At 42.5% G+C, this 24,961-nt stretch overlaps 1 protein-coding gene and 1 non-coding gene across 7 annotated transcripts in view; both read right to left on the bottom strand.

The window, feature by feature from the left end:
- KLHL23 (kelch like family member 23) overlaps window positions 1-14,046 on the bottom strand; it is a 59,186-nt gene extending 45,140 nt beyond the window's left edge. For 4 of the 6 annotated variants that reach the window (XM_063791297.1, XM_063791300.1, XM_063791299.1 and 1 more), the window contains exons 1-3: window positions 13,772-14,040; window positions 11,651-12,865; window positions 6,435-6,587 (exon numbers count right to left, since the gene is read on the bottom strand). In XM_063791297.1, the coding sequence (XP_063647367.1) occupies window positions 6,435-6,587; window positions 11,651-12,863 (1,366 nt within the window). In that variant the 5' untranslated portion in view covers window positions 12,864-12,865; window positions 13,772-14,040. Of the gene's footprint in view, window positions 1-5,104; window positions 5,407-6,434; window positions 6,588-11,650; window positions 12,866-13,771 lie in introns of those variants that run through there. The other 2 variants (XM_063791296.1, XM_001137023.8) reach the window with 2 other exon arrangements.
- Window positions 14,047-19,867: 5,821 nt separating this feature from the next.
- LOC112208493 (small nucleolar RNA SNORA51) lies at window positions 19,868-19,999 on the bottom strand. The gene has a single exon (XR_002942971.1). It is a non-coding gene; the product is annotated as a small nucleolar RNA SNORA51 (small nucleolar RNA).
- Between the last annotated feature and the right edge of the window lie 4,962 nt (window positions 20,000-24,961).

Here is a 24,961-nt window from a genome sequence, read left to right as displayed (position 1 = left end):
TTGTAGAGATTGGGTCTCCCTTTGTTGCCCAGGCTGGTCTACAACTCCTGGCCTCAAGAGATCCTCCTCTGCCTCAGCCTCTCAAAGTGCAGGGCTTACAGGTGTGAGCCAGGTGTGTTTCTTATCGTCTCTCTCTCCCTCCTGGCAGCACAGGAACTGTGTCCTGCTCACTAACCTATTCCTAATTGGAGAATGGCAACTGTCTGGCACCTTGTGAGAATTCAATAAATATGTGTTGAATAATGAATGAATTGTACTTTGTACGCTTGTGTCCCAATGTGTCCTCACATTATAACGTAGAAGGAAAGCTTATAAGCAAGCCCCTCTTTAGAAAGAATAATACAATCAGAAATGTGATTTCCAGATGAATGTGGTGGTGCACACCTGTAATCCTAGCTACTGGGGAGGCTGAGGCTGGAGGATTGCTTGAGCCCAGGAGTTCAAGGCTAGTCTGGGCAACACGGTGAGACCTTGCCTCCTAAAAAAAAAAAAAAAAAAAAAAAAGTGATTTCCTCTTTAGGAGTGGAAGACAACTTCTTATCAGTAAAGTTCTCCCTCAGTTTTTTTTTTTTTTTTTTTTTAGAGACAGAGTCTCGCTCTGTCTCCCAGGCTGGAGTGCAGTGGCGCAATCTCGGCTCACTGCAACCTCTGCTTCCCGGGTTCAAGTGATTCTTATGCTTCAGCCACCCAAGTAGCCAGGATTACAGGTGTGCACTGTAGCTGAGACTACAGGTGCGCACCACCATGCCTGGCTAATTTTTGTATTTTTAATAGAGATGGAGTTTTGCCATGTTGCCCAGATGCTAGTCTTGAACTCCTGGACTCAAATAATGCACTGAGATTACAGGCGTGAGCCACCGTGCCCGGCCCTCCCTAGGTTTTGACAGCTAAGGAAAGTCTTAGAAGATTGCATTTTTGCTTCGCTTCCACATATTTTTCTCGTTACTGACATTCAAGAAAATAATTATCCTACTTGTTAAAAACTCATTTTTTACTTGCCAGTTATTTATATGTTGAATTTTTATAGGATTTACTTGTTTCAAGTACTTGTGAAACACTGCTTATATCAATTATATGAATCATTCAACTAATGGTTATTGTGAAAATGATAGTTCAAATATTTTATCAGTTGGTAAAAGTGATTCAACATCACTCACTAGGCTTTTCTTAAATTACTTGAAGTTTATCAAAACACCCCAATTTTTGATTCATATGTTAAGAAAGCCATCTGTCTTCCTATAGCAGTAAAAATATTTAAGTAAAGTGATTCCTAATCATTTTTTCTCTTTTACTCAAATACAACACATGTTCTATTGTTGTGGATAGGAACTTTTTCTTCCTGAGCTGTAATTGCGTTTTTTCTTGTTAGTTAACCCCTCTAAGCCACTGAGGCTCTGGGACTGTGCCTTGCTCACTGTGCTCCTAGCACTGAGTATATAGCAGCATGTAGGATGCACACAGCAGATATGTTAGACATGAATGAGTGAACAAATGAATAATCAAGAATGGGAGTGACACCATCTGTCACGGCTCAAAAGTTTACACAGAAGTATAAAACATCAACACACAGCAGTCTATATTCAGTGTTAGAGGAGTGATATGAACAAACAGCTAGAGGGATTCAGAGAAAACCACAATATCCATTTGAATTGATTTCAATTTTTTTTCCTAAGATCTTTTCTCATTGAAGAGCCTGTAAAGTTTATGTAGTCTAACTTTCTGATTTCACTGGAAGGTAAGGCCCAAGAGCTTAGTCTACTTGCCGATGGCAAGGCAGGTAAATAAATGGCAGGGCCAGGAAAGTTCTCTCCCCACTTGACACAGCTCTCCACAGGTCCTTCTTTATCACGTACTGCTTCCTCTCGGCTCTTCACACACTCTTGTTCCTCAGCTTATCCCTCAACTCTGCCCGTTTCCTAGGATTCTGCCCATAGCTGTATTGCTGGTCCCACCCTACCAAGGCATCTTATTCATCCCCATACCCAGAGCCACCATCCAAGCAAACAATCCCCAGATCTCTACATTCAGCTACCTCCCTCCTTCTCAGCTGCAAACCCACATTTCCCTTTGCCTGCTGGACAGCTCTTTTGGGTTATCCAATGATTGATTCCTTTGCTCTAAACTATAAAATCGAGCTCATCACCTCCCCTCTTCTCCCTTCCTGTCAGCTTCTCCTTCAGTATACCTCATTCTCTCAGACAACCAGCCAGAGACCCTGAGATGACTGTCAACTCCTTTCTCTCCTTCATCTCCTGTATGCTGTCAGCCAAGGAAGCAATCAGCTGTTGAATCTATGACATTCCTCACGTCGGCCCCTCTTTTCTACTCCTACCACTTCTTCAGGCTTTCAGCATTTCTCCCTTGGTTAAACACAATAGTGTTGGTAGATCCCCTTGCTGTCTTTCTCCCAATCTACCTAAAAGGAGTTCTCTTCCTTTTTTTTTTTTTTTCTTTTTTTTTTGAGATGGAGTCTTGCTCTGTCACCCAGGCTGGAGTGCAGGGGCACGATCTTCGGCTCACTGCAAGCTCTGCCTCCCGGGTTCACGCCATTCTCCTGGCTCAGCCTCCCGAGTAGCTAGGACTACAGGTGCCCGCCACCATGCCCAGCTAATTTTTTTGTATTTTTAGTAGAGATGGGGTTTCACCATGTTAGCCAGGATGGTCTCGATCTCCTGACCTCATGATCCGCCCACCTTGGCCTCCCAAAGTGCAGGGATTACAGGCGTGAGCCACCGCGCCCAGCCAAGAGTTCTCTTCTTAAAACCAGAGCTGGGCCAGGTGCAGTGGCCCAGTGCTTTGGGAGGCTGAGGCGGGTGGATGACTTTAGGCCAGGAGTTCAAGACCAGCCTGGCCAACATAGTGAAACCCCGTCTCTACTAAAAAAAAATACAAAAATTAGCCAGGCGTGGTGGTGCATGCCTGTAATCCCAGCTACCTGGGAGGCTGAGACACAAGAATCGCTGAACCCAAGATTGTGCCACTGCACTCCAGCCTAAGCAACAGAGCGAGACTGTCTTTAAAAAAACAAAAACAAAAAAACCTAGAGCTGATCACACATCATTCTCTTGCTCGAAAACCTTTATGATTCTGCATTTTAAAAATTACCCAGACTGAGCTGGGTGTGGTGGCTCAAGCCTGTAATCCCAGCACTTTGGGAGGCTGAGGAAGGTGAATCACAAGGTCAGGAGTTTGAGACCAGCCTGGCTAACATGGTGAAACCCCATCTCTACTAAAAATATGAAAAATCAGCTGGGCAAAGTAGCAGCGCCTGTAATCTCAGCTACTTGGGAGGTTGAGGCAGGAGAATAGCTTGAACCTGGGATGCGGATGTTGCGGTTAGCCGAGATCACACCACTGCACTCCAGCCTGGGCAACACAGCAAGACTCCATCTCAAAAAAAAAAAAAAAATTACCCAGACTGCCATTCAAAGCTCTCCATGACATGCTCTCCAACTGAGCTCTCCCAACCAATCTCCCATTCTACCCTCTTACATTCCATTCATTCATGTCTGCTCCCAGGTAACGGAATACACCTGAAACTTTCCTTTCCACCTTCCTCCACTGGGCTGACTTCTTGCCAGAAAAACCCTTCCTCAAAAACTACCTTCCTTATTTGGGGCCATTCTTTAAGGCCCAGCTCATAACCACCTACCGTTGGAAGCATTCTAAGATAGTCAGATTTCCCTTAATTAGACTTACACTCTTTTTTATTCTCAATTTCAACAGCACTTGTTTTTACAGAACTTAGCAGAGACTGTCCTGTATTTCCATTATGTATGTATATTTGCTCCTGGATTCTGAGCTCCTACGGCAGTAAAGACTAGCACTTAATCATCTTACATAATTATCAGAATCCTACCTTTTCCAATGTAGGGTCTCAATAAATGTCACCTTGAATTCAATGCAACTATAGTCCCGTGTTTTCCAATTATACAAACTACCCCATTAAAGGGGTTAAGATAAAATATAATACTTATATTATCTTTAAAAAATAATAGTAGTCATTTCTTCTCAGTGTAAGCAATGTATCTCTATGAAGTCAACTCAAGGATGACATTTTAATTCCTCAGGAGGTACTGCTAAAATCCGTAAGAAACAAACCTTGCTATAATTCAGTGGATGCAGATGCACAGCCTTCAAGAGCTTAAGGATTTAACAGACTAGCTGAGCAAAGCCAGCCAGGAGCAAGAAAAACAACGGCACAGGCCCCCTAGGTCAGTGACGTGAGGAGAATTGGAAGGACTGTGGTGAAACGGAGCACACAAGCCTCATTTAGGGGAACAGCTGCCCCCTGGCTCCCGTGACTGCTGCCTAGAAGGAATACATCCAAGGCTGCTAGGTCTTCCCTTTTCTTCTAAAGGACAGAAATAATGATTTTTACTTGAAATTCTCTTAAATTTTAAATACTGGTAACAAGCCAGTTCAAAAATATTTTAAGGACTGTGAAAGCTAAACAGAATACATCATGCAAGGTACTGATTTAAAATCTGTTTTTTATGTTTCATCAGGAAAAAGTTCAATGTAAATCAAAACTACATGTGGATGCATATTATGTTACCATTGATTTATACTATAATTTAACATTTATTTTGGATTTTCAATTTGCCATGACTTATTAATACTTTGGATTAAGTCCAAAGTGACACTGTCTCTCAGACTCTTTTTCATGTAGTTAATAAGCTATATGAAATCTGTTATGGAAAACTTATTTTTGAGGGAAACTCTTAATGACATATACATTAAATTTATAATATAAATAACTGCCCTCTAATTTGTGAATTCTGACTTTTCATGTATCGGATTTTCTTTGTAAAGATAAGCTTATCCACAAAATAGGCAGAGTAACATCTAACTTCTAAGGGTAACATGAGGTTCAGGTGAGATAATAGTGAAGTTCAAGCCAGTCTGTCTAGGTTTGAACCTCAGTTCTAATAAGCACTAGCTGGCTAACCTTGGGCAATTTATATAATCTCTTTGACCCTCAGTGTCCTATAAAATGTGATAAAAACAGTACCTAGCTCATGGAATTATTTTGAGGTTTAAACAGATTATACATGTAAAATTACTGGAATAGTTTGTGCCTGCCACACACTGACTGAATAAATGCTAGCTATTTCTCACTATAAGTTGTTACTATTCCTTTCCATTATAACTTCATTGATCACAGCAGAAAGTGGTGGGGAGTCTGGGATGGTCCATTTGGGCTACTAGGAGGGAGAAGTTTACCCGTTCCATGGTGTCTTTGCAGCCAGGGAAGCCTGGGGCTAAAATTCCTTCTCATGCAAAGCCTGGGCATATGGAGATGCAGCACCAGATTTAGGTGTGCTTCAGCTGAACCATCATATGGGATAGATGATGTATGGGCTGGAAGTAGCTGCCTTGGTTGAAAGCAGGAGAGTCTCCTCCCTTAAGGAGAGACAGATTGTTTAGTGGCTACAGCACAAGTTATGGAATCAGACTGCCAGATTTTGAACCCTGGTCTACCACTTTCAAACTGTGAAACTGTGACCTTGGAAAAGTTACTTATTGTTTCTAAGCCTCCATTTCCAAATATGTAAAATGGTGACAAACAATACCTGCTCACAGACTTGTAGTGAGAATCTGAGGTAATACACATATGAAGTGCTTAGCCAGTGCCTGATCTATGGTAAGTATTACTAGTCCTCTCAGATGGTTCCAGCTTGTGAATTTCAACTACCCCCTCCACTGACCCACATGGAAGCCTGATGCTCTATGGAAAATGATTCAAGGTAACATGGTGGTACGATGATATGAATCTTTCCTAATGAAAACAACTTAAACCTATGGCATAACTGAAACAGACTAAAACTTGTGCTTCCCTCTGAGCTCTTCACAAAGACACAAGTCAAAGAACAGAAGACATCAAGAAGGTAGACCATTCCTTATGGGCAGACAGCATGTTCCCTGTATGAGTGTTAAGGTAAGGCCAACATATGGCTCTGCACATTGTAGGAGTGAGTGCTTAATAGTAAGTGAAACCTAGAAAGAACATGCTTCTAAAACAGGAAACAATCTCTAGCTGAACTTCAATCACTGGGTACCCTTTCTGACTATTTGATAGAATGGTGCTTTTCAACTACTTATGAACATTGTATTTTATATAATTAATGTCATAAATGAAAGATGGCACATAAAGGAAAAAAATTTTAAAGACGCTAATATTTTTGACCACATAGACTTATAATGTGCATTGTATAAAGACATCAGGGAAAATATTTGTAGATGTGACCCAATCAGAATCTCATTGTGATTATTGTTGGATGGACATATATGAATATTTTGAGACTTTTAATTCTACCCATGTGTAGTCTACAATAAAATCAGCATTTTCTATTTCCAGTCCATTTTTAGCCATCCTTTATGCTACTAAACTACATCACAACATACACTATTTGAGACAGTATTTTTGTTACCTGGATGTGGACTGGAGGTGATGAGGCTCCATTCGTTGATATCGGAATTGTAGCTCTGAACTTTGTCATAGGTGCAGCTTCCTCTGTAGCCACAGTGGCCACCAATGACGTAGATAACATCATGTAAGACACAGGCAGTAGCATTTCCCACACCTACGTATTAATTAAAATCACATCTTTAGATTGATCTTTTGTTCTTTTTTGCAGTGAACACTGGGCTAAATTTATTGTTGTTTTTGTTATTACTGATGGTAAAATGCAAGGTACTGTGCTAAGTGCTGTAAGGGACAAAAGAATAAAAAAGGAAGGCTCTTTGTGCTCTTAAGAGAGGGTGAGACGTGCACACAAACACAGCCATGCACCATGCACAATGATCTCCATAAAATTATAATGGAGTGGAAAATGTCCTATCACCTAGTGATACTGTGGTAGCTGTTTTAAAGACATGGCATAAAGCATTCTCATGTGTTTCTGGTGATGCTGGTGTAAATAAATCTACGCCTCTGGCAGGTCCTTCAAGAGGTATTCCAGAAGAAGGCATTATTATCATAGGAGAGGATAGCTCTATGCCTGTTATTGCCCTTGAAAGCCTGCAAGTGGGACAAGATGTGGAGGTGGAAGACAGTGATATTGATGACTCTGACATTGATGATCCTGACCCTGTATAGGCCTCGGCTAATGTGTATGTCTGTGTCTTACTTTTTAACAAAAAAGTTTAACAAGTAAAAAAATCAATAAGTAAGTTATATATATATAATATAAAAAAGCTTATAGAGGCCGGGCACAGTGGCTCACGCCTGTAATCCCAGCACTTTGGGAGGCCAAGGCGGGCGGATCACGAGGTCAGGAGATTGAGACCATCCTGGCTAACACGGTGAAACCCCGTCTCTACTAAAAATACAAAAAATTAGCGGGGCGTGGTGGCGGGCGCCTGTAGTCCTAGCTACTCGGGAGGCTGAGGCAGGAGAATGGCGTGAACCCAGGAGGCGGAGCTTGCAGTGAGCCAAGACAGTGCCACTGCACTCCAGCCTGGGTGACAGAGCGAGACTCCGTCTCAAAAAAAAAAAAGCTTATAGAATAAGGATAAAAAGAAAGTATTTTTATAAGCTATATAAAGTCTACAGTAATGCCTGTAATTCCAGCAGTTTATGAGGCTGAGGCAGGGGATCACTTGAGCCCAGGAGGAGTTTGAGACCAGCTTGGACTACAAAGTGAGACCACAGCTCTACAAAAAATAAAAAAGTAGCCACGTGTGATAGCATGTGCCTGTAGTCCCAGCTACTCGGGAGGCTGAGGTGGGAGGATTGCTTGATCTCAGGAGGTCAAGGCTGCAGTGAGCTATGTTTACATCACCGCAGTACAGCGTACATGTCAGAGCAAGACCCTGTCTCGAAAAAAGTAAAAAGTCTACAGTAGTGTACAGTGATGTCCTAGGCCTTCACAATCCCTCCCCACTTACTCACTGACTCAACCAGAACAACTTCCAGTCCTGTAAGCTCCATTCATGGTAAGTGCCCTAAATAGGTCTACCATTTTTATCTTTTATGCTGTATTTTTACTGTACCTTTTCTATGTTTAGATACACAAAGACTTACCATTGTGTTATACTGCTTAGAATATTCAGTATAGTAACATGCTGTACAGGTCTGAAGCCTAGGAGTAACAGGCTATACCACACAGCCTAGGTGTGTATTAGGCTGTACGATTAGTATGGTACAGCCTGTTGTTTAAGTATAACGTTCACATGACAAAATTGCCTAATCACACATTTCTCAGAACATATCCCCATTGTTAAGTGGCACATGGCTGTAATTAGAACACTAGATATAAAATGGAAGAAACGCCATGAAAAAAGGGACAGATGAACTGCTGGGCATGGTCAGGGCAAGAAAACACTGCATTTGACGAGGGAAATCACAGCAGGTGGTGGTGGAATTTGACCTGGGTGATGGTAGGAAGTTGGCAAGTATAGGTGAGAAGAGGCCATTCTAGACAGAGGGAAAAGCCAGTGCAAAGGCTTACTGGACAATGTTAAGTAGCCCAGTTTGACCAGGGCAGGTGACACATTGAGGGTTGTTGCATGGGACTTTAAGGCTGGCATGGTAAGTTGAAGCCATGTAGCAAAGGATACTGATGCCCAACAAAGAATCTGGATTTAATTCAGCCAGATTTTAAAGATTTTTAAACAGGAATAGAGCAACTAACAAAGGAAGAACAGGTACCAGAAAGATCTAGTTAACTGGCCAGGGTGGGTGGTCTCGAGGGCCTGATTTTGAAGGGGCTTTGGGTATGGAGGGAAGAGCATAGAGGAAAGAGACAGGTAAAACACACAGGTCTTGATGACTGACTGACGCAGAGGCAAACCAAATCGATTTTGAGGGCCTGAGCTGGAAAAACTGGAATCACTGATGCCAAAACAAGGAGGGGTGTGGGAAGTCGAGGAGGGGAAGGAGAGGGAGGGGAAGGAGGAGGAGGAAGAAGAAGGCAGAAGGAGGGAGAGGGGATGGGGGAGGGGAAGGGGAGGGGAGCAGGGGAAGGAGAGGGAGGAGGGGGGGAGAGGGAGGAGGGGGAGGAGGGGGAGGAGGGGGAGGAGGGGGAGGGGAGGGGGAGGAGGGGGAGGAAATAGGTTTGGAGGGAAGATGAAAAAAGGAAGAAAGATGATGAGGATCATTTTAGTTGAAAATGTTGGTTTTGTCTTTCCACTAACTTTTACCTAGCACCATTTTGCATGATACAGTTCAATCTTCTTGTTCCTTTCTATTCCAAAATAAAAGTGGATTTATAAGTAGAGCAGTTATGATGGAAAAAAATAAAGATTCAGGAGTTCCTAAACAGCCAAGTATTTATTTATTCTCTGTACATTAGTGAACTTAATTTGGGTCCAGGACCAAAAAAAGGTAATAAATTTTAAATTTGACTGTACCCAAATTAAGTTTATTACCAGAGAAAGCTGCTATTTCACTTCAAGGCTGCAAAATAAAACGAATTGAAAAAAATGTTATCCTTTCTACCAAAAAATGGGAATCTAAAAGTTCAGTATGGCTGGGTGTGGTGGTTCACACCTATAATCCCCGCACTTTGGGAGGCCAAGGTGGGAGAATCACTTGAGGCCAGGGGTTCAAGACCAGCCTGGACAACATAGTGAGACCCCCCCCCCCCATTTCTAGTTTTAAAAATTAAAAATAAAATTTAAAAAATTGTTTAAAAAAAGTTCTGTATGAGTCCATCCACCAAAACAAGTAGTAGTCAAAACTGCACATAACTGGCAGTGTTACCTCTCCCTGGGATGACTACATATAAACAAGAATCAAAGCTTTGAGTTCAAAGTATAAAACTGGAATTTCAGACCCAGTTAGCAGGTGAGGGAGGACTTTGAGGTATGAGGGTCTCCTACTCCACTCAAGGTTAACGCAAGCATGCATATGGCTTTTGTTTCACAGTAGATACACCATCACAGCATATCTTTTTTCAACAAGCACTGTTCTAAATATAAATTTTTAAAATTTCAGTAAAGTAATAAGCTTTCATTCTCAAAGAAATATACTCTGAACCTACCCTTGTAATCCCAGCACTTTGGGAGGCCAAGGTGGGGGGATCACTTGAGGTCAGGAGTTCAAGACCAGCCTGGCCAACATGGTGAAACCCCATCTCTACTAAAAATACAAAAATTACCTAGGTGTGGTGGCACATGCCTGTAATCCCAGCTACTCAGGAGGCTGAGGCAGGAGAACTGCTTGAACCCAGGAGGCAGAGTTTGCAGTGAGCCAAGATCACGCCACTGCATTCCAGCCTGGGAGACAGAGTGAGACTCCATCTCAAAAAAAAAAAAAGAAAAAGAAATATACTCTGAACCACAAAACCACTGAAACTGTTATATCATCCTTAAAAAACAGAATCAGAAATGTAGGCTAGTTTACAATAGCTGCTTAAATATATGGACTTTTCTTATTTCTTTTGCAGAAGAGGGGTCAGGACATTCAGAGCCCTCCTGGAATCGGCAAGTAGTGGTGAGACTCAGGCAAAGACAAAAACCAGGGGAGCAACAGCACCGGGCTTTCTGCTATCTTCTCCCACCCTGGTGTGACAGTGGTCACAACTTCACATGAAATCAATTTCTGCTCTATAAGGGTTGACATGTTCTTCAATACCGACATTCAGGACAATCATGCGTAACATTTATAGCATGCTTACTCTGTGTCAGACACTGTTCTAGGCACTTCACAAGCATAGATTAATTTAATCCTCTCAATGATCCGAGATTAGGTAATATTGTCATCCCCATTATACAGATGACAAAACGGGGGCACAGGGTGATTAAACAATTTGCCAGAGCTCATCAGCAAGTAAGAGGAAAGCAGGGATCTGGATGCAGGCAGTTTAGCTTCAGAGGCAGCGTGCCTGATCCCAAGACTGTTCTGCCTCTCAGCTTCCTGCCTGTCATCCAAGGATCATACCAGGTCAGATTTCCAGACCAGGTCAAATTCCCACACTCTCACTAGCATTAAAAAAGAAACAGAAAAGCCTGGGAAGAAACATTTGGGACAAAATGATACAAATTTGGTAACGACCTACCAGTTGTTTTTGTACAACTCCTCAGCACCAATGAATAAATACAATGAAATAAGATTCCCGTTTAACTTTTTTTCCAGTGGGAGAGAAGGAGAGCAAGGCAAACAAATCGCCAAACACAGCAGAAAATAGTGTTTATCAGACAGATACCGAGACCCAGGGGTGTGCCGGGTTCTGTGGGCCACATGAGGGAGAGTATGGTGTCTGCCCCTCTCAGAGAGGACTGAATTGCAAAAGCAGACGTTGTCTCTAGTTCCTGGAAGAATGTACTTTGTTACATCCTGTAGGGACCAAACCTTCCAAGGTTTTAATGAAGGACCTCTTGAGAGCTGATCAGCGTATTTTGAGAGGAAAAAGTTGAATAGCAGAATTTTAAAGGGTTCAATTTTAAGAACATGAAAGAATGAAAAACTGTCCAGATTTGTCTCTTCATCTAGCCCTTGACTTGAATATAAATTCTCATAACTCTCAGACAAGTTGGGAACTATGCTATACTGTTTTTATCTGGAACATTCTGTGTAGCATTATTTGTATAATTCACTATAGTTCCTAGATAGCATCCCAAAGTGATAAATTCAAGAGAAGTGAGACTGCTGGCCTAGCTCCAGACATCTAAAAAATACAAAATAAACATAATCTCCACTTACCTTTAATCATGTTTGCAATAGGAATCCATTTCTCTTTTAAAGGATCATAGAACTCAGCCTCTTCTGCTGGAGCCCCTTTTCTGTAACCACCTAAAGCATAGACACAGCCACCCAAGGTGACTGCACAGTGGTAATACCTGGCATTGAGCATTGGCAAACCTTCTGTCCATTCATCACTTTCACTGTTATAGATCCACACTGTGTCAAGAGCTTCTATGTTATCCGTCCTGTAGCCCCCAGTTACATAAATGTTGGGTCCTAAACATGTAACACCATAGCTCTCCCTGGTATAATCTGGTATTTCTGCTCCCTGAATCCAAACATTTGTCAAAGGATCCCATATGTGAACCTCTGATAAAGGATGCCAGTAATAGCCTCCAATTATATACATTGTGGCTGTGGACCTCTGGGAAATCTCTTTATGCATGGGATTCAAGGCATTGTATATTAGGGAGCGGATCTTATTTTCGGTGAGCAGGCAGCTTCTTTGAAGGCCTAAGGCTGTTTTTAAGTACACTGGATCTATATCAATGTTGATATAGCTCAGTAGATTATAGAGGCATTCAATTCGATTTTCTACGTCATGAGCAGTCCACTTAATAACTGGCTCTATGATAGCTTCTTCTTTCCAAACACTGAGATTCTTTCTGGACAAGATAAAGAGAAACTTTTCAAGGCTGATTTCCAGAAATTCTTCTTGTTGCCACACTTCCTTAAACTTTGAACATAGAATTCTTCGAGATTCCTTCTCTAGTTCTGGACACACATGAAATTCTGCAAAGGAGTGCATTCCAATACAATTATCAATATCCAAGTGCCTTACCAAAAACCGCTCACAAGCCTTCTTTACTGAAAGGAACTGTAGCAGATCCGCTGCCTCAAGCAGGCTTTGAACATTTCTTTTAGTTATTTCAATTTGGGAAGTGTATGCATAATTTACAAGGCCTTCCAGAATATCATGGTGGATGCCAGAGAGTTTTATTTTATTTTTAAATTTTTCTTTCATGTCAGCTGTGAACATTGCCTTAAAATAATTGCTGCAAGCAGCTAAAACGGCTCGGTGACAATGGAAAATTATGCCTGAAGGACACTGAAGAGTAATATCAGTAAATAATCCATCCAAGTAAAATGTTCTGAATGCATCCAGAAAATCCACTGGATGTGTTGAATCCTTGAAAAGATAAATATAATCTTCTTGTCCTTTTAGAGCCATGGCTGCAATAAATATGAAATAACAAATGTGTTTTCAGTGTTGCACATTCTCTCAAATAATCAATGCTAAATAACTTGACTAGCATCGGATATACTCCAAAACTGGACTAAGTTCAGCATCTAAATAATAAATGCAAAATGTGGATGGACTGTTTGATCATTTATATGGTGGTCAATTTAAATTCAGGGTAGCTCGGAGCTTGAAATGAGGCTCCTGGATTTTTCAGTAGTCCTTTTGAGAGTACTGATTTGCTATTCCATTCACCGCAATCTACCCTGGCCTGGCGTTCGGAGATGAGATCCCACACTAGGCAAGGCAAGTGTCCGAGGGTCACCCCACTCGAGGCCGGACCTCAGCTGTCTCGGCTCGGCCCCAATTCAACCTTTTCCCCAAGCTCGTCTCCCTTTCAAATCACATCGAAATGCCAAGAAAGGGATGATGGAAATATAAATGGACAAGAAGAGGTCTCGGAAAAGGGAAATCCTGAGCCCTTTCGCTTAAGGAAGGAGAGAAAGGAAGGCAGCTCGGCGCAGCCCTTGCAGCGCGCGCCCCCTCCCCCGCGCCCGCCGCAGGGGTTTCCGCGCGCCCCGCGCCTGGGCCCCGGCCCACGTTCCCGCCCGGAGACCGCCCCGCCCCGGGGCCAGGAGCGGGGCTGGACTCGAGGGCGCCGCGTGCCGCCCGCGGGCCCGGTGCCTGCGTCCCTCTGCCCGGCGCTCCGCGCAGGTGTGGGAAGGACGCCGCAGGCAGCCCCAGCGCAACGCGTTCGGCCCGGCCCGGCGCCCGCGCGGCCATTGTCTGCGCTCCTCTCCCGCGCGGCCTCGCTGCCCGCGCCCGGCCCCGCTCCCCGCGCCCGGCCCCGCTCGCTCCCCGCAGGCCGGCCTCGGGCTGCGGGTCCGCACCGCACCTACCTCCCGCCGGGGCTCGGGACGCGGCGCTGGCCCGCGGGCTAGCAGCGAGCGGGAGCGGGGACGCCTCCGGCCCCTCTGACCATCTTTGGAAGAGGCGCTCGGAGGCCGCCAGCTAGTGCCGCTCCACCCCACAAGCAGCTCCTATTTTGGTGTCCCGGCGGCTCCCCCGCCTCCACCCGAATAGCCCCCCGCACCGTCTGGGCGCGAGGCCACTCGCGGGAACTCCCCCGTCGCCGGGCCGTGCGGCGAGCGGGGCGGGGCGTGCAGGCGTGCGCGCGGCTCGGCCCCTCCCCAGCGGCGCCCCCCACAGCAGGTGGGACTGCTTCCCCAGGAGACAGCGCGCGCCGCCGCCTTCCCCTTCCTTGGCTCGCTCTCTGTCCCGCGCGCTCTCTCACACCCGGTCGAGCGGCTTCTCTTAGATAAACTCTGAGTCCTGAATTATTAATAACACCATATATGAGTGTGTGTGTGTGCGCGCGCGCGCGAATGTGCATGTGTGTACACTCCCCTCCCTCAGTAGGCTTCGCCAGCCCAGACTCAATCGTGAGGACAGAGAAGGGGGAAAGAGTGGAGAGAATGGGGCACAACTAAAGGTCAGGGATTGGAGACGCAGTTGAAATGCCAGAAGTAGCCGGCCTTTCCCACAAACGCCATCCCACCCCCAGCAAAGCACTCAGGAGGGCGCCTTGGTGCTGGTGAGCACATCAGGGGTTAAGCTGAAGCTTTGAGAGAAACTTTGGGCAGCCGGGGCCAAGGCGAAGTCAAGGCGAAGTCCAGGCGAAGTCCAGGCGAAGTCCAGTCGTGCTAAGATTCAGGTTATTGTATTTAGAGCATAGTAGCTGGAAGGAGCAGCCTTTCTGGTGACGGCCACTCTAGTCACAGATGTCTATGTGGTACACAAAGTTCATTTTCTTGTTCCAACTAAAGCCAGTATCAAATATTTTTGTATATCATTCATTCATTCATTCGCAAGATTTTATTAAGTGCTTCTAGTGCCTGATAGGGATAGACACTAGTAGTGATAAGAGTGTTGACAGATGGTCCCTAGCTCACAGGGACCTTCACCACCACCAGAGGACCACGTGTTTCCCAGAGTATGGTCTCAGAAACGCAATATACATGAATGGCCAGATAGTATGTGACAACAGAACTCTGAACCACATAAGAAGCCCAGGAAGCCAGACCACAACCTTGGTAGCAGCCGAACCAGAACAGTCAGGACGTAGTCAACGACTGGCAATTTCCCTATTTTTTTTCTTTTTTGAGACAGGGTCTTGCTATGTTGCCCAGCCTGGAATGTAGTCGCACGATCTTAGCTCACTGCAGCCTCGATCTCCTGGTCTCAAGAGATCCTCTGCCTCAACCTCCCAAGTACCTACGACTACAGATGTGCAATTTTTGAAAATTTTTAAATTTTTTTTCATGACAGGGTCTCACTATGTTGCCCAGGCTGGTCTCAAACTCCTGGACTCAAGCGATCTTCCTGCCTGGGCCTTCCAAAGTGCAACTTCCCTATTTTTACCCCTAGTTCCACCTCTGCACCAACCAGAGAAAGCCAAATATGTTCCGCAAACCAATCACATAAAATACCCCCGCTTCTAGTAGCCCACCTGCAGCTTTCCCATGCCAACAACTTCCAATCAGAGCATACCGGGGGCTTTTCTTCACTTCTATAAAGCTTTCCCACTCGTCTGCCCCACCTTTGAGCCTCTGACAAAGTCAAGTGATGGTGAGTGGGACTCCCTTCTACAGCAAACTCTGAATAAATAGCGTCTGTTGGTTCTCCTGTGGGTGGGTTTTAGTTTAATTCCACAAGTCAGATCATCTTAATTGAATTATGTAAGATGCTGGTTATGCAGCCCCCACAACTACCACACCCCACGCACAGACGTCTGCGGGGTGGAGACCTAGGGATCTGCATTCTAATCAAGGGCAGCAGGTGATTCTTATGGACAAATAGGAGAATGTGTTGGACCCAAAAGGAAGAAGGATGAAAGTTTAACATCCCAACATCTGGTAAACAGTATAGTTAGAAAAGGAAAGCATATGAGATTTAGTTTCGGGCTTAAGGCTCATCTCTGCCGCTTATCCAACATATAGCCTCTCACAAATTACTAAACTTCTCTGATCCTTCGTCTTCGGATCTGTGAAACACAGACAACATGGATACTTTCTCAACCTAACCTAAGGTTATTGGAAAGACAAATTAATAACGAAGCACTTAGGACTTGATATATAAATGTTAGCTACTATAATGAAAGAATATTTACACTTAATTCTGCATCACAACCTTAATTTGGAAATTAGCACCTTCTTAACATTTCTTCAGAAATTACGAACTTCATAGTTAATAGTAATTATAGCTTGCCCTTCATAACTGATAGTGATGCTGTTGTCACTGTTGCCATTCAAGGACACAATTGTGACTGATTGAAGGAGACTTCTCTCCATTTTTGTCACTGAAGTGTAGAGATGGCTGTTTTTGCAGCTATAATTACTGTTTGCCAAGTTTGATGTATAAAAAAATATAGGCTCCATCTAACTTGGAGTAAGGGCTTCTGGAATCATAACTACATGTAATAATAAATGATTCATGAATAATAGAATTCACTATATTCTGTTTTATGCAGTTATTTCAGATGGCTGCATGAACCAATTAAAACTCTTGCTTTCATTTCGTGATGTTTCCTGGTTGTGAATTACTACTTAAAAGTGTATATCAGTGTATATTACATATTAGACTATTATACTGCTTCACTTTGCTAAGAGAAGAGCAGGTCCTGAAGGGTATTGCCTGGCATAGTTCCTCTTTACTGTGTGCTTATCAAAGAGACCATTGCAAATGCTGATAGATTTGATGCATTCAGAAACATATAATTAGCATTCATAAATCAAATAAATTAATGATACCGTTCAAGAAAACAGATGTGCCATCTGTGGTTCCAAGTCTTAAAGAAATAAAGTGCTGCCATGGAAATGAGACATAAATGATTTGGCAGATACTAAGCTTGGCATGGAGTTAGATGACTTATTGACATCACACTTCAGCTTTCAAAGGACTCCGAGTTCTAAAAATAATTATTTTATTTATAATTTTTACCTTATTAGTACATCTTTCCACTAAGTACAGCCATGCCATTAAATGTTTGATATGCTGTGATATCATTAACAATGTGTGTAGATGATGGGCATAGATAGAACATTTTGTATACTTCATTTACATACTGGATTAAACAAGTTGCTGCCAAGTTAAAAAAAAAAAAAAGGCCAGGCCCATTGGCTCACACCTGTAATCCCAGCACTTTGGGAGACCGAGGCAGGCAGATCATGAGGTCAGGAGTTCAAGACCATCCTGACCAACATGGTGAAACCCCATCTCTACTAAAAATACAAAAATTAGCCAGGTGTGGTGGTATACGCCTATAATCCCAGCCACTCAGGAGGCTGAGGCAGGAGAATCTCTTGAACCTGGGAGGCGGAGGTTACAGTGAGCCAAGATTGCGCCATTGCACTCCAACCTGGGCGACAGAGTGAGACTCCGTCTCAAAATAAAAAACAATAGTAGGTAAAATGTATAAGGCTACCACATACAGCTTTGCAAATTGTGCACTGCACAATTCCAGCTCATGCAACTTAAGTAGAGTACAGTGTAAACACTGCTCTCAGGAGTTGTATAGTACACAACCAACACAGGTATCTGTGGCTGCCCTGCAGCCGATGTGTCTTAGTAAAACCTTTTTTGGTATGTTTCCTGTAAAATAAGAAAGTGAACATTCTAATAACTAGGTAAAAATGCTTTTGCAAGTCACAGGTTTCCAATTCCTGGTTTCCAGCAAAAGTGAAAGAGGATTTTTGGCAAATAATTTGGAGGGAATGACAAAATGAATGGCATTACTATAATAAAGGTTTTTTGTTTGTTTGTTTGTTTGAGACAGAGTCTTACTCTGTCACCCAGGCTGGAGTGCAATGGTGTAATCTTGGCTCACTGCAACTGCTGCCTCCCAGGTTCAAGAGATTCTCCTCCCTCAGCCTCCTGATTAGCTGGACTATAGGTGCATGCTACCACGCCCAGTTCATTTTTGTATTTTTAGTAGAGATGGGGTTTTGCCATGTTGGCTAGGCTGGTCTTGAACTCCTGACCTCAGGTGATCCACCTGCCTCAGCCTCCCGAAGTGCTGGGATTACAGGCATGAGCCATCGCGCCCGGCCACTATGATAAAATTTATCTCATTCTTACCTATTTGTCTCTGTGAACATGTTTTCTCAGCGATTATGTCTATAGAAATGTTAAGCAGGAACATTATTGAACCTAAATACTGTCTCATTCCAGCAGTAAGCACTACTTGACTTCATACTCTAAATGAAAGTAGCCCTATTCATCAGATTGAAATAATTTTTAATAATTTTTTACTTTTGATTTAAACATATTTATGTTTAATTAATTATAATAATAATTATAATATTAATTAGACCAGGATTTGTAAAATAACCAAAGATATAAAACAATCAAGGACATACAAATTGTAATTTATACACACTTTTGTCACAGAGAAGGTTAAGAGATTAATAAAAGATATTCAGTATAAAACCATACAGAAAAGTCTTTCTTTTTTTTGGCCTGGCCAAAAATCCTTTCTTTGAATGGTTCCAATATGTATGAATTTTAGTTACCACGGTTTAGTTAAATAACACCTGTCCCCTGAGAACAAGGTTTCAAATTTCAGTTACTGAAGTAAATTAACTCTGAGTAACTGCATAAAATACAAATTTGCTGCTAGCTCCTCAGGTCCATGAATTACTACATTAACAAATGCGCATCCTGATCAGTGACCAATCATGTATCTTCTTTCAAAGTCTGTCAGTGATTGATCTCTGTGCATCTGTCAGCTCACATACAGACAGTAAGGCTTGCAGTTGCATTGTCTCCTTGTCTGCTAGTAAAAAACCCATGTGACATTTTACAAAAATGGGTGATTGAGAAAGGGTATTGACCAACAAGGATGAAAGTATGGCATGGAAATAAAAAGTGACAATACCGCAAATAAAATGTGAAATGGCTGGGCATGGTGGCTTACGCCTGTAATTCCAGCACTTTGGGAGGCCAAGGTAGGCGGATCACCTGAGGTCAGGAGTTCGAGACCAGCCTGGCCGACATGGTGAAACCCTGTGTCTACTAAAAATACAAAAACTAGCCAGGCGTGGTGGTGGGTGCCTGTAATCCCAGCTACTCAGAGACTGAGGCAGGAGAATCACTTGAACCTGGGAGGCCGAGGTTGCAGTGAGCCAAGATTGTGCCATTGCACTTCGGCCTGGGTGACAAGAGCAAAACTCTGTCTAAAAAAATCAACAAAAAAAAAGTGAAATGAACACAATGAGGTTATAGAGGAAATAGCTGACCATGGGAATGTTTACACTACCACCATTGGAGAGAATTCAGATATGCAGCCAGGGAACTTAGTGCAGGTGAACTGATGACATAAGTGAGTCACCTTTTGTCTCAAAGGAAGTGATCCTGGCAAAAAACTTCACATTAAAGGAACTCTTGGAGATATTTCACCACATCGAAAATGCAAAGGATAACACATTGGAAGTTGATCCAAACGTAAAACTATGACAGTCCATCAAGGCGTAGAAAGATGAGTACGCCAAATCATAAGTTTTATGACAAGAAGGCAAGAAACTAAGCAAACTACTATTGTTAAGTGTTTACAAAGAAACACAACACTTTATCAATGTTTCTAATGTTTTAAATTGCAGTATACTAAGTAAATATCAGTCTTATCATGCTCTTTATTTCCCTATACATTTTAAAGAATAGTAAGAGAGTTCATAATGTTGTGACAAAAAAATGTAAAGGTCGTAGGACAATCATAATTTTTCCCATTGATTATTTAGATCACATTATACATTTTCAACTTGTACAGTTATTTTGAAGGTCCGGTATTATTGTGCAAAGTGAGGACTGCCTGTATTTTCAGTGGGACAACCTTCTCTAAGAGAAGTAGAATGGAAGTACGAACTCAAGAAGAAAGAAGACTGAGAACTAAATTTTAAAAATGAGAAAATATAAACTTCCAGCAGTTTTTTTTCTGAACTCCATGTCTCCTGATTCACAATACAGATGCAGCACAGGGCCAGGGCTGAGGTATATGTGGGGTCGGTTTACTCTGCCTCCTGTTTCTATACAGTCAGCGTAAGAACACAGACCATGGTAAGTACTAGGAAGCCAAAAATTTCCCACTTTTAAAGAACAACTTTTTTATGTATTTTTAAATGAATGACAGTGGTTTTGAACGGCTATATTTAGTTTTTACTAAATAGATTTAAAAGTATTATTTAACAGTCATTATTTATAACATGTTAGAAATTACAACCTTGGCAAATATTTAAACTTGTGATGAAAAGTTTCTAATATCGATTTAAAAATATGGAAGTGAGTACATAGTTTTTCAAACTTATTAGATTTGAAAGACCACTGATCTGGTCCCAAAACAGGAATTAGCCTATTACTGTTTGAGGGAGTATTATTACTATTTAAAAGATAGCAGTTTATTTGAGAACATGTTTCTGTGCCACAGAGCTCAATCCCAGATAAAATTAATACAAGACAGAAGGATAATAAACTAGGGCTTTTTCCATTATAAGCGATGGAGAAAGAATACAAGTAAGAGCATTGGCTCAACTAACCCAAGAAAGACTGATATTATTCTATAAGTCAGAGATTAAAGCTCGCCAAAGACTTCCTGGCTCATTCAGTAAAAGCCAGAGTACTTATAACAGGCTCCTGGATCCCCACATCCAGCTCTGCTTTGCCTCTCACCAGGAGGCGGTGCCTCAGGGCTTTCTCCGGGCTTTGCTACTAGCTATTCCTTTCGCCTGGACTGCCCTTTTCCCAGCTACCACTACAGGACTGGCTCTCTCACCTCCATTAGGATTTTTTTTTTTAATTTTCTTTTTTTTTTTTTTTGAGACAGAGTCTTGCTCTGTCACCCAGGCTGGAGTACAATGGTATGATATCAGCTCACTGCAACCTCTGCCTCCCAGGTTCAAGTGATTCTCCTGCCTAGGCCTCCCGAGTAGCTGGGATTACAGGTACATGCCACCACACCCAGCTAATTGTTGTATTTTAGTAGAGATAGGGTTTTGCCATGTTGGTCAGGCTGGTCTCGAACATGTGACCTCAAGTGATCCTCCCACTTCGGCCTCCGAGAGTGCTGGGATTACAGGCATGAGCCACTGCACCCTGCCTTTTTAAAATTTTTGTGGGTTCATAGTAGGTGTATATATTTATAGGGTACGTGAGATACTTTGATGCAGACATGCAATGTGTAATAATCACATCATGGTAAATGGGGTATCCATCACCTCAAGCATCTATCCTTTGTGTTACAAACAATCCAATTATACTCTTTTAGTTATTTGAAAATGTATAATTATTATTGGCTATAGTCACCCTGTTGTGCTAGCAAATACTAGGTCCTATTTATTCTTTTAAACTAGTTTTTGTACCAATTAAACATCCCCACAGTCCCCCACTACCCTTCCCAGCCCCTGGTAAACTTCCTTCTACTTTCTATCTCAATTGTTTTAATTTTTAGCTCCCACAAATAAGTGAGAACATGTGATGTTTGTCTTTCTGTGCCTGGCTTATTTCACTTAATATAATGACATTCCAGTTCTATCCATGCTGTTGCGAATGACAGGATCTCGTTCTTTTTTACAGCTGAATAGTACTTCATTGTGTATATGTACCATGTTTTCTTTATCCATTCATCTATAGATAGACACTTAGGTTACTTCCAAATCTTGGCTATTGTGAACAATGGTGCAACAAACATGAGAGTGCAGATGTCTCTTTAATGTACTGATTTCTTTCTTTTGGGTATATACCCAGCAGCAGTACCCAGGAGCAGGATTGCTGGATCATACGGTAGTTCTATTTTTAAGAGTTTTTAAAGAAAGGGTCTTTCTCTTTCACCCAAGCTGGAGAGCAATGGCATGATTACAGCTAACTTCAGCCTCGACTATAGCCTCGGGCGATTTTCCCTGATTCTCCCACCTCAGCCTCCCAGGTAGCTGAAACTAAAGGCATGCACCACCATACCTGGCTAATTTTTGTATTTTTAGTAGAGACAAGGTTTCGCCATGTTGGCCAGGCTTGTCTTGAACTCCTGGCCTCAAGTGATCCACCCACCTCAGCCTCCCAAATTGTTGGGATTATAGGTGAGAACCACCCCGCCCTGCCTAATTGTAGTTTTGATTTGCATTTCTCTGATGATCAATGATGTTGAGCACCTTTTCATATGCCTGTTTGCCATTTGTATGTCTTATTTTGAGAGATGTCTATTCAGATCTTTTGCTCATTTTTAAATCGGACTATTAGATTTTTTCCTATAGAGTTGTTTGCGAGACTTATATATTCTGGTTATTGATCTCTTGTCAGATGGATAGTTTGCAAATATTATCTCCCATTCTGTGGAGTGTCTCTTCACTTTATTGATTGTTTCCTTTGGTGTGCAGAAGCTTTTTAACTTGATGTGATCCCATTTATCCATTTTTGCTTTAGTTGTCTGTGCTTGTGGGGTTCCATCAGGTTTTTGCTCAAATGCCACCTTCCCAGCAATTCCTTCTTTTACCAATGTGTTCAAAATGATTTTGCAGCCAGGCATGGTGGCTCATGCCTGTAATCCCAGGGCTTTGGGAAGTGGAGTCGGCCGGATCACCTGAGGTCAGAAGTTCAAGACCAGCCTGGCCAACATGGTGAAACCCCATCTCTACTAACAATACAAAAATTAGCTGGGCGTTGTGGTGCATGCCTGTAGTCCCAGCTACTCAGGAGGCTGAGGCAGGAGAATCACTTGAACCCGGGAGGTGGAGGTTGCAGTGAGCCAAGACTGCACTACTGCACTTCAGCCTGGGCAACAGAGCAAGGCTCTGTCTCAAAAAAAAAAAAAAAAAAGATTTTGCTACTACAATTTGCTATTCTCTATTCCCCTTCCCTGCTTTATTTTAATCCATAGTACTTATTTATATTATGTATTTTGCTTATTGCGTTTCTCCCACTAGAATGTTAGCTCCGTGAAAGCAGTGATTTTCATGTTTTCCTCATTGCTATATATAGTTCAAAACATGTAACAGATGCTCAAGAAATATATATTGTGGCTGGGCAAGGTGGCTCATGCCTGAAATCCCAGCATTTTGGGAGGCTGAGGCGGGTGGATCATGAGGTCAGGAGAGCGAGACCATCCTGGCTAACATGGTCAAACCCCATTTCTACTAAAAATACAAAAAATTAGCCGGGCTTAGTGGCACGCACCTGTAGTCCCAGCTACTTGGGAGGCTGAGGCAGGAGAATCGCTTGAACCAGGGAGGTTGAGGTTGCAGTGAGCCGAGATCGTGCCACTGCACTCTAGCCTGGGCAGCAGAGTGAGACTACATCTCAAAAAACAAACAAACAAACAAACAAATATTTGTTGTGTAAATGAAAACGACTGGATTAAGAGTAAGACTCAGTTTCTTTAAAAACTTGCTCAAGGGCACATAGTTGTTTAAGAAATTGCAAAAGTGACTTAATCCACAGACTCTGCCCTCCTGCAGCATATGGTCTAAAAGTTTTGTGCTGTTTTTCATTTTTCAAATTCAAAGCATTGGGTTTATCCATCCCTTCACTTTCATTCCCTCTGATATCACTCTTATCCAGGTCTTTATCACTTCTCATCTGGTTTACTGCAAGATGTTTCTGTCTCAGTCTATTTCCCTCTGAAGTTGTATACCATCTTTAATCCTCCCCAAACACCATTTTCCTCACGTAACATCCCCCCACCCAATTTTTTTTTTTTTTTTTTTTTTTTGACACAGAATGTCGCTTTTGTAGCCCAGGCTGGAGTGCAGTGGCATGATCTCAGCTCACGGCAACCTCCACCTCCCGGGTTCAAGTGATTCTCCCGCCTCAGCTTCCCAAAGTGCTGGGATTACAAGTGTGCGCCACCACGCCTGGCTAATTTTTGAATTAGGGGTTTCACCATGTTGGCCAGGCTTGTCTCGAACTCCTGACCTCAGGTGATCTGCCTGCCTCCACCTCCCAAAGTGCTGGGATTACAGGTGTGAGCCACCGCACCCGGCCATATCACTTCCCTTTAATTGCTCATAAGTGCTACCAAGAAAAAGTTCAAACTCCTCTAATCGGGTTACAAACCAGACCATAAATTGGCCAAATTCCACTTACAAAGCTTTATTCTGCTACTCCCCAGTTTAAACCCTTAACTTCATCAAGCCAGCCCCCTCATCACTACCTAATGAACAATCTGTGCTCACTCCCATTTCAGTTCATATTGTTTCCATCATCTGGAAAGTTCTGTGGAGTCCTTTTCATCTATCCGAATGCTTCTTATCCTTTAAGGCAGGGGTGTCCAATCTTTTGGGTTCCCTGGGTCACACTGGAAGAAGAACTGTCTTGGGCCACATAGAAAATACACTAACACTAATGATAGCTGATGAGCTAAAAAAAAAAAAAAAAAAGCAAATAACTCTCATAATGTTTTAACATAATTTACAAATTTGTGTTGGGCCACATTCAAAGCAATCCTGGGCCACTTGCAGCCCACGGGCATGGGTTGGATAAGCTTGCTTTAAGGCATGGACCACTGTCTACGTCTTTCATAAGGCTTCTCTTATTTCACAATTAACTGATTGATTACAAAACTCAATGCTTTGTAATCATCTTTTCCTCTCAAGTACTTTTGTTAGTGTGATGATTACTAAGATGTTTATGAAGCATATCTTGGTATTATGTATTATATATGTTCACATCCCACCTCTTCAATCAAATTGTAAATTCTCTGAAGGACATCATTCTTCATAAGATATAATCCTACACTTCTTATACTTCCACAGTTTATTTTGTTTTTTGCACATAGTAGGTACCCAAAAATATTTGTTGAATGAAGTATTTTTAATACCAAAAATTGTAGAACACGATAGTGTTCTGGATTTAAATGTGAAAAGAGCTAAGTTGTCAATAAATCCCCCAAAGAATATACTTTCATATTGAACTGAGGATAATAAAATATTGCTTAAACTTGGTGGTGAAAAGAGTTGTGATTTTGGTACATGTCTTAGTCCTTTTTGGAATTGCTATAAGAAAATACCTGGCCAGGTGTGGTGGCTCACGCCTGTAATCCCAGCACTTTG

Source organism: Pan troglodytes, chromosome 13 (genome assembly GCF_028858775.2).
Source record: "Pan troglodytes isolate AG18354 chromosome 13, NHGRI_mPanTro3-v2.0_pri, whole genome shotgun sequence".
NCBI classification, from domain to species: domain Eukaryota; kingdom Metazoa; phylum Chordata; class Mammalia; order Primates; family Hominidae; genus Pan; species Pan troglodytes.
Note: the sequence above shows the minus strand (reverse complement) of the source record. Positions and strands in the feature narration are given on the sequence as shown.